Source organism: Dipodomys ordii, unplaced genomic scaffold, assembly GCF_000151885.1.
Source record: "Dipodomys ordii isolate 6190 unplaced genomic scaffold, Dord_2.0 Scaffold51, whole genome shotgun sequence".
Taxonomy (NCBI): domain Eukaryota; kingdom Metazoa; phylum Chordata; class Mammalia; order Rodentia; family Heteromyidae; genus Dipodomys; species Dipodomys ordii.
Window position 1 is genome coordinate 5,418,762 of NW_012267267.1, and position 14,643 is coordinate 5,433,404.

The 14,643-nt window shown below is 41.6% G+C and overlaps 1 protein-coding gene across 1 annotated transcript in view; it reads left to right on the plus strand.

Annotated features, from left to right (window-relative positions):
- Window positions 1–14,643, plus strand: part of Dnajc6 (DnaJ (Hsp40) homolog, subfamily C, member 6) — a 139,535-nt gene that overhangs the window by 3,530 nt on the left and 121,362 nt on the right. Inside the window, exon 2 of the mRNA XM_013020482.1 lies at window positions 7,723–7,926. Within this exon, the coding sequence (XP_012875936.1) occupies window positions 7,905–7,926 (22 nt within the window). The 5' untranslated portion in view covers window positions 7,723–7,904. The remainder of the gene's footprint in view (window positions 1–7,722; window positions 7,927–14,643) is intronic.

A 14,643-nucleotide genomic window follows, 5' to 3' on the forward strand; every position in this document is an offset into this window, starting at 1 on the left:
CCTGGAAGGCCACGCGGCGGCTGTGGAGGACGCGCTCAGCTCGCCGGGCGGCGCGGGGTGAGTGTGGGCGCGGCCGGCCCGGGGACCTGTTACCCAGCGGCCGGGCGCCTGGCGGCGTCCTCGTGGAAGGGTGGGGGTGGGGGAATCCCCTGGACCCAAAGACTGGCAGCGCCGCTTGGATGCCTGCAGAGCCCTCGCCTAGGCGATCCCCAAGCCCGGGCAGGGACACCTCGGCCAGGAGCCCGGGCTGTCCCGGCACAGGCCGCCCTTCCCCCCGCCCATCTGTCTGTCTGGCTTTGCACCAGGGCGAATCCAGGGTGACCCCGGGACGAGGTGACAGGCTTCCTCGGGTTCGCAGCCCTGGCGTAGTACTCTCACATCCAGGCCAGCGCCTGCAATGCAGCACCTTGGGTGGAATTAATCACAACCCCCACCCCCCCATTCCTCTTTGCAACCTGTTTGTGGAGACTTCAGGGCATCCTCTGAGCTCCAACCACCGGAAACTCTCCCACGCCACACCTACCCTGTCCTCACAAGAACTCACATCCACCCATCCATCCATCCATCCAGCCATCCATCCATCCATCCATTCCGTAATTTGTAAGGAGCCCCTGTTGCTACCAAGGCCTGAAGGGACTAGGTGGGTAAGACCCCTAGAGAGGGAGGCATTACAGTCCCAAAAGAGACCCATCTCTCTTTAGAGGAATACTGGGAAAGGAAGAGTTCGGAAGGCCTCGCTAAGGCAATATTAATTAGCAAGACTTAATTTTAACTTAGGTAACCTGTTTAATTGCATGTAGAAACCGAGAAAGAAAAAAGCTACTAAAATAGAAAGCAATTTTTCTTTGTGCCTAAAGAAAAATAAATAAATAAAAATCAAGACAGGGAGGAGAAGAAAGAGAAAGAAGGGAAGAAGGAGGAGGAAGAAGAAGAAGAAGAGGAGGAGGAGGAAGAACTACCTGAGCACCTCCAACATGCAGCTGGGGAATGCTTCCTGCTCAAGGGGAAAACATGTGGAATGGTTCCCCTAAGCTGAGCAAGGGGAAAGTGAGAGGTCCTGGGTGTGGATCATGACCTGCTCGGGCTAGGTAGCTGCTAATGGAGGATATGACACTGTCTGACAGCAATGGCTTGCCCTCATTTCTCAGCCTGTTCATTTCCTACCCATTTGCTGAAAGTAGTGCAAATGCCAGCTCTCCCCTGAAGCCTTTCTGGTATTCCTGCTACCTGTAAACTTTCCTTTAGTACTTCACCTGTAGGGTATTTGTACGTGTCACTATTCGTTTGCTATTATAGATTTCATTGACACATTCACTTCATCATTCTAAAGTGCAGGGTTTGTACTTTGCAGACACCTCCATGTGTCTGTCTTGTCTTTCCTTCTGTTTGTCTTTCTAGGATCCTTCCTCTGAGAGGATGACAGGTCTTTATTTCTAAAATGGCTGATCTGAATCAGGGCCAAAGCTAGGTTACATCAGGGCCAGTCTCTATTGCTTGAGGAATAAATAAATTAAGGAATTAAAAGAACTAGTTATATGGTATTAGGGCATAATGAGCATTTTAAAGATAACTTTGACAATGACCAATCATTTTTACCTTTCCAGTATTTATTTATTGCACTAGAAACAAAGTTTGCTATTGGTGGTAGTCAGGGAGATTCTACAGTTTATCATTGTCATCTTGCTGGCTTTCAAAGTATGTGTTCCTTCAGTGTGCCAATAAAATTTCCTCCCTACTGTCCTCAAGAAGGGCTGCTGAAACCTAATGGATATGAAGTCTAGTCACTTCTTCCTTTTGCTTGAATGAGGTTGCTGATCAGACAGGAATTCTCTGAGTGACAATACCCTGTGAGTGTTTACAAAAGAAAAATGAATGGATATTGCCACTATAGTAAGTCAAGTTACAATGCATGTTCTATTTTATAATTTTAAAACCAGGTTGGTACTGCATGTACAACATCCTCTGATTTCTGCTTTTTCCTGTCCTGGAGTTCACCCAGCAGAGCTCATTCTTAGGTGGGATTGTAGCTTCTTTTTACATTTCTCTACTTAATATTTCTCTTACCTTCCCCTAAACACCCTGGGCATATGGTTGTTCTTAGGTATTTTCTGTTGAATGATACTTTATAGAGTAGTACAGCTACAAGATCTTGCTCAAATATTAGATAATGCATCTGGAAGGAGGAAGACAGATGTCACATATTTCCCTCATTTTATAACTGAGAGAGGGAAATCTAGAGGTACTAAGTGACTTGTAGGAGTTCACATGACTGGCCAATGCCAGATTGAAGTCCGACTACCCATGGAGCATCTTATGTCCACATCTCCCAGTATAAAACAAGAATGTTCCAATATTCATGGAGAGGAAAGACAAAAATGAATACATATCATATCCCACTTTTATTTGAGGTTTTAAAGGGTGGCCTGAATTTCTCATGATGTACTTTGGGCATCTAGAATCATGTGCTTTGATGGTAATCTGGCTATGGTTCAGTCTGCCAGTAGTACATATCACACAATTATACAATTATGTGTTCTTGCCAGGGAAGTTAATCTTTCCAAAACTGAAGTATATATCATTTTCAAAATGGAGATGATAAGTTCTATGCTACCATGTTGCTGTGATGCTTAAAAGAGTTCCTGGTACATAAAACCTCACAAAGACCTGGTTGTTATTTTTATGGGTCATTGTCCAGATCTTCCACCGGGAAATTACTCCCCAAATATGGTTAGATATGGGTCTGGAAAATTCAATGGGCACAGTAAAGGATCATAGCTTCCAGGCATCTATATCTTCGGGCCAACCATGAGCTCTTCTGTAGTAGCATCCTTCTTCCTTCTAACAAGAGACTGGGGATTGGTAGATATTCCACAGGTAGATTATCTTCATCTGGCCTGGTAGCTTGGCATCATGGGAGCTTATTCAGCTTTTCTGGTAGCTATATGGCTCCTTTCTGTAGTTGGCCCCCTGATTATACAGCTTTATCCCCAATCTCTCCCCATCTTTGTCTTGCCTCTTTCATGGTAAATCAAATAGAGGCTTGTCAGGATGAGGAAGGCCCAATGTGGTGATGGAATGGAAGCCGCTTCGTTTTACCCCATGCTACATTTTTGGGGAGCAAGTGACTTAAGGCAGAAGAGGCTCCAGCCAAGTAATCGGGATCAGTCAGTGTACATCACTAAGGAGTACCTTCTGAGTCTTGCTGCTTACATATAACCATCCACCAATCAAGGAATAAAAGCCCCTTCAAAGTTCCAAAGGAATATAGAAGCTTTTTGTTTGCTCATCTTTTTTTTTTTTTTTGGAAGTAAAAAATGGCTGCTTGTAAGTTCACCCTCACTATTACAGCAGTCGATTTTTTTAAAACATCTTTCATTTTTGTTTTGCTAGAACAAATCAAATGCCTATTTGCCTTCAGTTGTTCTTGCCTCATAAAATTTTCCTGAAGATTCTCTCCAGTTTTGCTTGCAAGATGGCCTTGCTTGCTAGGCATGACTCACCAATCTAGTGACTCAGAAGTGGCATCTAACAAGACAAGGACTGTGCAGAGCTGTGGAAGGACTTCATGGCCAGTGGAGCTTGTCTGGAAATGTTCTCTAAATCCAGTTATTGAAACGGAGCATCATGCCTATTAATAGTTGTTTATAATGGTCTTTGGTACCAATGTATTTGAAGCTTGGGGTCTGTCTCATTGTGGGATGCTCCAAAGCTTGAATCTGTCTTTGTCTCTCAATGAAGTGTGGTCTTGAGGTTTGCAGAATAAGACTTTTGAGATTCACCTGACCCTGCTTGAAAGGGCCAAAAAATCAGGGAGTCTAAAGCTTTGGTAAACGTTGTGTCAAGAGGGAAAATAAAGGCTCTTTATAAAGGCTCTTGCAGATTTATTCTGGTACTGTGGCTTGAACTCAGGGCTTTGTGATCCTGCTTGGCTTTTTCCTTCGTTGGTGCTCTACCACTTGAGCCATACCTCCACTTTATTTTTTCCTATTTCTGGGACTCGATCTCTGGGCTTGGACACTGTTCCTGAGCTCCTTTTTGCACAAGGCTAGCTCTCTACCATTTGAGTCACAGCTCTACTGCCAGCTTTTTCTGTGATTAATTGGAGAGAAGAGTCTCCTAGACTTTCCTGGCCAGGTTGGCTTTGAACTGCAATCCATAGATCTCAGCCTCCTGAGTAGCTAGAATTTCAGGCATGAGCCACCAGGGCCTGGCTACCTCCACTTTTTATTTGCTTATGTAAACATAAGGAACCTGTAATTTTAGTACATGGGAGGCTGAGGTGAACGAATCACTTGAGTCCAGAATTTCAGAGATCAGTCTGGAGAGCAATATGAGACATGCCATTTCAGAGGAGTATAGGACAGGGGAAGAAATCAATTAAGGACAAATAAAGAGATTGACATAAAAGTGCACAGATACGGGACTTACTTTATAGTTCTTTAGATTTTTGCATGCTTGACTTTTCATTAGAAGTTAAGCACTGGTGGCTCAAGCCTATCTTTTTTTTAAAATTTTTAAAAAAATTTTTTAAATTAAAAAATTTTTAAATACTGTACAGAGGTGTTACTATTACATGGGCAAAGTAATGAGTGCATTTCTTATCAAGCATTGTTGCCTCCTCCTTTGTTTCCCCTTCCCATCCCATCCTCCCCCCAGCCCCGCCTTCCTCCTCCCCCTCCCCCACTCCCTGCACCAAAGTTGTAAAGTTCATTTCAATATAACATCTTGTACATCTCATTGGAGCAATGGTTCCACCTGTATCCCTATTTAAACAAGCTGTCTCTTAGCTACTCAGTAGGCTGAAATCTGAGGATTGTGATTTGAAGCCAGCCTGGGAAAGAAAGTCTATGAGACTCTTTTTTTTTTTTTTGGTCATGGGGCTTGAACTCTGGGTCTGATGGCTGTCCCTCAGCTCTTCAGCTCAAGGCTAGTGCTCTACCACTTGAGCTACAGCGCCACTTCCAGCTTTCTGAGTGGTTTATTGGAGATAAGAATTTCGTGGACTTTCCTGCCCTGGCTGGCTTTGAACCGCAATCCTCAGATCTCAGCCTCCTAAGTAGCTAGGATTACAGGAGATTCTTATCTCCAATTAATCACCAAAAGGGTGCAAGTGAAGCATGGATCAAGTGGTGGAGTGCTAGCTATGACCAAAAAAGCCCAGGGACCGAATCTAGACCCCAAGTTCAAGCCCCAGGACAAGCATACACATATACAAAAAAGAAATATTAGATAAAATTTCAGTTGTCCTAGAATTGACTGTGCTTTCCATTTATTACCCATTTACTTATAGTTTCTAGCCTTAGTCTCTCTACCCCTATATCTCTCTGGCAGGGGTGTAGCTTGCTTGATTAAAAACAGTGGGTGGTTATTCCTTAATGCCAAGGGCTTTATATTGTTCCTGATATATAAGTATCACAAGAATCCTACAAATTAGTTATTTGTTTTCCACATTTTATGAGGGAACTAAAGTTCGGAGGATTCAACTTGACCTAGGTCATAGGCAATAATAAAAATCTTACAGCATTTATAGACTGTTTTATGTGTTAGGCTTTGTGCCATGTACTTTACATGTTTTTATTCATTTTAGCCTCACCCAACTATAGGAGATAAGTACTATCAGCACTTAGAAAGGGGAAGAAACTTGTCCTAGCTTACTCTATAGACTAATAAATGGCAGAGCTCATATTTGTATTTGTTCTCTTCCACTTCACCACCCTATATGACTGAACCCCTGGCCTTGGCGTCCCTTTGCCCAGGTTACTAAGTCTTGGAAACCTTTTGGCTGGGAACCACAAGTTCCTGAGGATAGAGAATGTTTTGTTCTGCAGGGCATCATCTTCACTGTTAAAAGCATTAAGAGTAGTACTTGGCATAATGAATGTTATTGAATGAAAGGGTATATGACTCCATTATTCTCTCAGCCCCCAAAGAGCTCCTACTGGTTACCTTTTGGCTCTCTTGGACTTAGGCCTTAGAGATAGAGATGTCCATTTCTTTGATGTGATTTCTTTGATATGGCTAGTTTAATGTAGTTAGTAGGAGGTTGAAATGAAGGCATATGTGTTATTTAGCTTTCCAACACTTTAACAAAACAGCATTTCTTGGGGGATTGAGCCTTTAACCCATGGGCTGTTGGGAGACATTTGAGATACAAACTATAGCAGCTTATATTCCTTACTGGTTGTAAGTTGTTAAAGAAGAGTAGAAGATAAATGGAAATCAATACCAAATACCTTAAAAAATAAAAGTCCAAATTTTAAGGGAGTTGTCAGGTTTTAGCATCTGGAAATCAACTCAGAGACCTCTAGTGGCCATATGTGACTCCTGGCTACAGCAATGAGCAAGTAAACACTGGCAATTAGTCCTCTTCAATGTGCTCAGTCAGTTGGTAATTACACCTTACATTTATAGAGCAGTTGGTTTACAAATACCACATCTCTTTTCCCCTTTGATCTTCTAAACAGCCTGGCACATATCCAGGGCAGGTAGGATTAGCTCCATTTAACAGCTGAGAAACTGATGTTAGAGAGGTTAAGTCATCTGCCCTAAACCACTCAGCTACCACGTGGTAGAGAGGCCCTTGAACTCTCTTTTCTCTGCTCCTGGTTCAGGATATTTTCCAACAGTAATTTCTGAGGATGAGAGTTAAATGTAGATATATTTGCTGTTGTTTCTCCTAATTTATTTAGATCCTGGACTGGAACAGTGAATCTTTCTGATGATCAGCTTTTCAATGGATATAATGGGGAAGGAACACTTTTGAATGAGGAGAAGAAGCAGGTTCTAAGTGAAGGTGTTTGCAAGACTGCGCTGACCCTGCCCCATTTAAATGTCACCCATTTAAGGGCCACTTTAATCTAAAATGACATCTTTTATTTTATTACCATGTTTAATTTTCCTTTTCAGCATTGCTATCCTTTTTAATATGCTCATTTTTAAAAATTGCTGTATGACTGGAATGTAATAGCACAGGAACAGAAACTTGGTCTTAGTTTTTGTACTCTGAAACCCTAATTTGTGCTTTGCACAAATAACCACTGGTTGAATGAATGACTGAAGGAAGGAATGAATGAATCTGAGCTGTGTAATAATATAAAGTAAACATGACTGTAAGGATTCAAAGATTTGCTTGATGCTTCCTTGCTCTCCAATAGAAGGGTCTCCTGATCTGGCTTTCTCATACCTATTCCTGGCTGAGCCACTCTCTGCCTTACAATCAATCATTAAAGCCTCTTACGTGTCAACTTACACCTGGGTGAAGTGAGTTCAGTAACCTGTGTCCATGCAGCAGACATAGGTCATTGTACTGCACTGAACATTTTTCTATTGTAACAGATGTGAGTAGCTTGAACACTGGGAGCTGGTCCTACATATTGTTGTATTCCCAGTTCTTAGCACATTACCTAGCCACAGAAGTAAAAGAAACCTTTGTTGAATGAATGATTAAAGCAATGAGAGACTTATGTATATATGGGGAAACAAAGCACAGCACTCTGAATCTCCAGCAAAGTTGGGGCTATCATTTGAAAACAAGCCTAGGACACTTAGCACAGAGATTCCCCTTTCCACTTGAACCACATTTTTCCAGAGGCAAGGAGGCGCTATACAGTCTGTTCCTTACCCAAAGGGTAGAAAGGCAAGCCGAGGCTCCAGATCCGATTCCATGCCATGTTTTGGAGGTTGTGTTTACGTCTGCCTTCATCTCCATCCTTTCCGTTCTAGCATAAGCAAAATTATAACCCGCACACCCGAGTTGCATGCAATTATCAGAGCCTGGGTGCTCCTGCGTTGAGGGACTTCGCCCCTGAGACCGCTGACTGTCTGTGAATGACAAATCAGAAGTCAGGGTTACAGAATCGACTGGACTTTTCCTGCTCATTTGCAGCAAAAGGAAGAAGCAGAGAATGAAAGATTCTGAAAATAAAGGTAAGGGGCTGGCTGCGAGAGGCGGCGGCTAGAAGATGCTAGGGATGAAATGTCATCCCAAGGACCCCGGACATGTTTCATTTGCATTAATGGGTGATTTAAAATTACTGTGCGTATATTATTCAAAAATTCACAAAACAGTTATATAATATATGTATTGTTACTGGCTTCTGGTTTCCAAATATTGTGTTATTCAATTTTTCAGTTTTTGGTAGTACTAAACGTATTTTTATATTCTTTATTTAATCTTGGCTGAGATGTCTATTTCCATTTCACAGGTTTCCTTCTAACAGCTTTTGATCATTTTGAAGGGGGGGGGATGACAGTAGTTCATCATTAAAATGTAGGTTTCCAGTGTATTATTGGAGTATGTGAAACACTCGGGTCTTAAACAGTTTGTGTTCTCAAGAGAAACGCTGGCTGAGAGTCTCTTAATGAGCATTAATCTTTTACAGGACTGTTCAATGGGGAGTGAACACTGACCTTCAGAACTGTTTATCTGGCAGAGGGATATTGGAACGTAAAGTCTCTCGGCTCTCCTCCTTCCTCCCCTCCCCCCTTCCCCTTCACCCTCCCAAGGGGATCAAACCCACCCACCCACACTAGTTCTGTCGGGAGAGATGCGCGAGGAGAAAAAAATCATTTAAGTGAGAACTCAGGAAGGGAATGAAAATGAACCATCCAAATTTTAAGTCCGACAGCATGGATTCTAGAGGATTCTGGGGGTTTAATTTCTCCAAAATTTAACATTTCTGGCGCAGATGGGGAGGGGGGGGTAATGGGCATTGGACCCCTGAGGGAATCTTAAAAGGCCACCTGTGGTCCCGAGTCCAATCCCGCCCCTCCAGCCCCCCCCCCCGTTTCCTTGCTCTGCATTGGTGATGGGGAGGGGAGGGAGGGGTGCCGAGGGGTGGCTGGCGCGCAGGGCGCAGCGCAGCGGGCCGCCATCTCCTCGCGGTGGTGGTGCGCGGCCCCTGCTTGCTGAGCGCTAATTTTAGGGTTCGCCAGTCCCTGAACTGCGTGGCGCCGCACCCTCTTCTAGGCTTCTTCTGCTTTAAGGGGGCGCCAGCTCTTTGCCCTTGGGCTTTGGAGGATTGTGGGAATGCAGGCAAAGGGCTGGTCAGGGCGCCCGGGGCAGCTCCCACGGTGCACCCCCCTCTTCCGCCGCACCCCGCACTCTCCCGCGTTCCTGTTAGGTGGTCTGCACGATGGGTGCCAACCACACAGGGCCTAAACCTTTCTGTGGCGATGGGTGGTGGGGTTTGGCCTTCAAGTCCCTAGGAGTTGGCTACAAGCTGGCTGGTTAAAAGATTTCTGTGTCGTGATGGGTTATAGGTATTTATATATCGATGAGATACAAGAAAAAGAAGGAGGGGGGGTAGCCTGCACCCAATCTGATGCAATGGGGGACACTGGCGTTTTAAGCTATCAAACTCTCTTAAGCAATCCCATTTCTATAACTGAGGCTTTAAAAGCGCTGGGGGCGGCGGTGCTGGAGCGGAGCGGGTAGCATCGCAGAGGCTGTCGATCATTCGCATCCATTTATTGATCTCTGTGTGGTTTTGACGTTTAAATTTTAATTAAGCAGTCTTGGTGGGGCTGAAAACAGCAATAAGGAGCACCCAGGATCTGTTTACTCTGTTTCTAAGCCAATCTCTCATGGACAAATACTACCTCTGTTTGTAATCAAAGTATTTAAAATCGGTTCTGAGGAGAAGGTTGGCTTCTTCCGTGTTGTTTGCAGTGTCTGGAGGAAGAGTTAATGGAAAGAGAAGAATTTGCTTATTTGCCAAGTCATGCTAGGCCAGGGATGTGATTTAGAAAACATTGAAGCTTCCCGAATTGGAAGCTTAGGATGAGGTCAGTGTTCATTATTGTTCAGAATGGAAACAGTGTCTTTCTCAGGGTAAATCAACATGCTGGAAACTGCGGATCCTCAACCCTTTTTATAAAGCACTGGCATCTAAATTTTTTTGTTTCACTTTGTATTGGAAAGAGCTTTGGGCTGGGGTTCAGGAGAATCAGGTTCTGGGTTGTTCAGCCATCACTATTAGTGGTCTGTGACAAGGCCTCTTATTTCTGTGACTCTCAGTTTGTTTATCTCTGAAGTAGAGAGATGGTAGATTACATTATGGTTTTTCATATTGTGGGAGGTGGGAATACAACTTGATGAGCCTTAAGTAACATTTCATATGGAACAGACTAGAAAATGTCAGAAACCATTGTACATGGTAAGGGTAACTTGTTTCTTGAAAGTTCTATGTATTCATGTTTATGTATGCACATTGGAAAGGTACATTAAAATAGCATGTATTAATTGTATAGAATAATGGGTTACGTTATTCACACTTATATGTACACTTTATGTACTTTGATCCTGTTCATTCCTCTCTCTGCCTCCTCCTTCCTCTTTCCAAATAGTCCCCTTCTACGTTCATGTCCTTTCATTTTGGTCTAGATTCCACCTATGATGTTTGTCTTTCTGAGTCTGGCTTATTTCCCTTAATGTGATACTCTCCAGCTCCATCCATTTTCTTGCAAATGCCGTAATTTTGTTCTCCTTCGTGGCTGAGAAGCTCCAGTGTGTATTTTATGACATTTTCTTTATTGGCTCAGGGGACCTAAACTGATTTTATATCTTGTCTATTGTGAATAGTCTCACAGTAAGCATGGGTGTGAGCTATCTTTGATTCCTTTGAATAGACTGAGAAGTGGTAGAGCTGGATTATCACTTTATTTTGTGTTTTTGGCAGTACTAAAGGCTTAACTCTGGGCCTTATGCTAGACAAGTCCTCTACCCTTTGAGTTATACACTCCAGCCCTTTATGTATTAGTTGATTTTTTCAGGTAGGGTCTTGTACTTTTGTCTAGGGCAGACCAGAGACCAAGATCTTCCCTAGCTCCAATTTTTACATAGTTGGATTCCAGGTGTGTGTCATGGCACTTGATACTTGGGAAGCTCCATAGTACTTTCCATTATGAGTGCACTAATTTATATTCTCAGCAACATTGTATAAGGGTTCCTGCTTTCCCTCATCCTCATCAGCAATTCTCATGGATGGTTTCCTTTCTTTCTTTTTTTTAAATTTTATTGTTACTGGGGCTTGAACTTGGGGCCTGAGTGCTGTCCCTAAGCTTTTTTGAACAAGGCTAGTACTCAACCACTTGAGCCACAGCTCTGCTTCTGGCTTTTTTGGTTAATTGGAGATAAGAGTCTCTTGGACTTTTCCTGCCCAGGCTGGCTTTGAATTGTGATCCTCAGATCTCAGCCTCTTGAGTAATGAGAATTATTGTCATGAAACACTGGCACCTGGCTGATTATTTTCTTGGCAACAACCAATCTTACAGTGGTGAGATGGAATCTCAATGTCCTTTTGATTTCATTTCCATGATGACCACAGATGTTGGACATTTACAAAGTATTTATTGACCATTTGTATTGCTGTTTAATGTTTTCTCATTTATTAACTAGATTATTTTGCTATTTGGTCATAGTTTTTTGAGCTCTTTATAGTCTGTATATTAATTCCCCATCAAATGCATAGCTGGCAAAGATTTTCTCCCATTTTTTATTTAGTCTGTGGCTTCACTCTGTTAATTGATTCTTTTGCTGTGCCAAGGTTAATTTGATAAAATACCATTTGTTAATTCTTGCTTTTATTTCCTGAGTTATTGGAGACATGTTCAGGAAGTTGTTGCCTATACTTGTATATTTAATGAAAGTGACATTTTGATACCAGACCTATTAACTATGAGTCCTAGTCAACACTGAAATAAATCATAGCTTGTTAATTTTATTGTGAAGGAGTCTGTGAAATGCAATGTTATATGTTACTTGCTTATGCATATGTGTGTATCTATCCATCTGTCTAGAGTACATGTGAAGGGAGGCAGTTTTCCTTGGGTTTGCAAAATTTACAATCTCAAGTAAGTTAAGAATTATTATGTTTCTGATGGTCTTCAATATTCTTTCAAGCCTGTTTCTTAAGATGGTAGGATCCCTTCAAGGCTAGGAGATGGATATGTGTTGACAGACAGCTGATTGTGTGACATAAAGTGTGTGTGTGTGTGTGTGTGTGTGTGTGTATTGAGGAGGAGGTCTTGGGAAGGTCACCAGACCATGAGAGCTATTTGTGGGTACCAAAATACCAGATGTTGACCTGAATATGAAACAAATACATTAAAATTTAGAGTCATTATGCTGAAAAAGACCACAGAAAAACTACCAAACTGTATGAATTGTTTAGATGTCAATTCTTCTTATAAAGACTGAAAAGAGAACCAGGAAAATTAAAAGGAGTTTACAGGACAAATAACCGAGCAGGATGTTGGTAGGCAGAACTTGAGTATTTATAATCTACTGGCACATGACTGGTGTTCAGTAAATGTTGAATTGTGGTTTAATTAATGTCTTCCTTCCATTCCCCTCTTTTTATTACATCTTAGGACAGCCCAGTTCAGTTATAAAATAAAAAAGACATTGTAATAATACATGTGCAGCATATCTCAAAATGCTTTTGCATGCAAAAATATTATATATGAAACAACTAAAGGAAAATTGAAAAAAAAGGAAAATTAGAAGGGGTTACTAATTAGATACTGGCTAATGTAATAGCTAATTTTAACAGTGACTGCCATAACTCCAATTTAATTAACAACTAACATGTGAAAAGCTGTCTATGAGATAACTAACATTGCTACCATCCTGCAAGGTAGTTTACATAAAGAGAAATGGATTAAGAATTTTTGTTCATTGGTACATAGCAAGTGGCAATCAAGATTCAAATCCAGGTCCTTTTAACTCTAAAACCATTTCCCTGTTAAGTAAGGATTGTAAAATTGCGGTTTTAAAATAAAATTGTCAGCATCATTCATTATTAGAGTTAAATTATCTTCTATAAAAAGAAAAATGTAGTCTGGTGTCGGTGGCTCATGTCTGTAATCCTAGCTACTTAGGAGGCTGAGATCTGAGGATCTCGGTTCACAGCCAGCCTGGGCAGGAAAGTCCGTGAGACTCTTATCTCCAATAAACCACTAGAAAACTGGAAGTGAAGCTGTGGCTCAAGCGGTAGAGTGCTTGCCTTGAACTGAAGAGCACAGTTACAGCGCCCAGTTCAAGCCCCATGACTGACAAATAAAAAATAAAAAAAAAGAAAAGTGTGAACCTTAGAAAAAAGATGACTTTTGATTAATTTTCTAAATTGTGTTGTTTGGAAATTTAGTAATAGAAATTCAGCTCTAAGTTTCCTTTTCAATATGTTGAGTATTTCACAAAATCTTATAAGAAGATTTTTTTAAAGGAGAATTGGAAAATTTGGGTACATTTAAAAATATAAGGTCAGAGAAAACATTTTTATTCCTCTCAATGTTTCAGTTCTTTTCCTAGACTTTACTTCAAAATAGCAAACATGACAGTTTGTGAGCAAATGAGGGATATGCCTCACATTTTAATGTGGTAAAACTAGGATTTGAGTGCTGTCTATGAAAGTACATTCTGAAAGAACTTTTCACTTGAAAGTTACAGAATCTAATCATCAGAATCTAGGTTAGACCCAAACTTTTAAGCTCTACTTAAAAAAAATATTGTGTCCATCTGTCACCCTGTGAAAACAAAATAAAGGTAAGAGCATAAAAATGTAATTTGGGGCTGGGATTGTGGCTCAGTGGTAGAGTGCTTGCCTAGCATGCATGAAGCCCTGTGCTCAATTCCTCAGTACCACATACACAGAAAAAGCCAGACGTGGCACTGGAGGTCACGTGGTACAGTGCAAAAAGTAGTGAGCAAAAGAAGCTTAGGGACAGTGCCCACGCCCTGAGTTCAAGCCCCAGGACTGCAAAAATAAAATAACATAAAATAAATGTAATTTTTTTCCGTAACCATCATAACATCTTGATAGTTTTAGAGAAAATGTGATTTTTTTTGAGGATTTTTGTCATTGCTGCTGTGAATGGGTAGGCTTGGGAAATGGTACCTTAGAAGAGGTGATCAGTGAATGACTGGGATTTCTCACTGCTTCAGGATTAACATATGGTAAAACTGGCATTAGAAATTTGTCTGCCATTCTCAGCGGGAATGGTACAGTCTCCTGAGGACAGTAGGGATACTGGCAAGTATGTTTTGAAATTGTCACATGGTTGAGGGGCCCTACAGTGTTTTGGGCTGAAATGGACAGAAGCAATGCTAGAAGTCCTGAGATTTCCTCCAGTTTTCATTGAATAACTAGTTAACTTGTGTTCTTTCCAATTCTTAGATGATTTGCTTAAGAGATAGGTGAAAACCATCTATACTTTTCTGAGCTTAAAATATGTGTTGGTTATGCATATCTATAGAGATGTCCTGGATTAAAAAATGCTGTGCAAAGCTGGTGGCTCACACCTGTAATCCTAGCTACTCAGGAGGCTGAGATCTAAGGATCATGGTTCACAGCCAGCTCAGGCAGAAAGTCTGTGAGACTCTTATCTCCAAATAATCACCAGAAAACTGGAAGTGGTGCTGTGGTTCAGGTTGTAGAGTGCAGAGCACTAGCCTTAAGCTGAAGAGTTAGGGACAGCGCCCAAGCCCAGAGTTCAAATATCCCTACCAACAAAAAAGAAAATGCTGTGCAAATCTAAGGAATACTATACTTAATTCTTGTTCAGAAAAATCGCTTATTCAAAGCCATACTGTTTGTGTTTGGGGGCCCAATTCATCTGATCATTCAGTTGGCATACATGTAC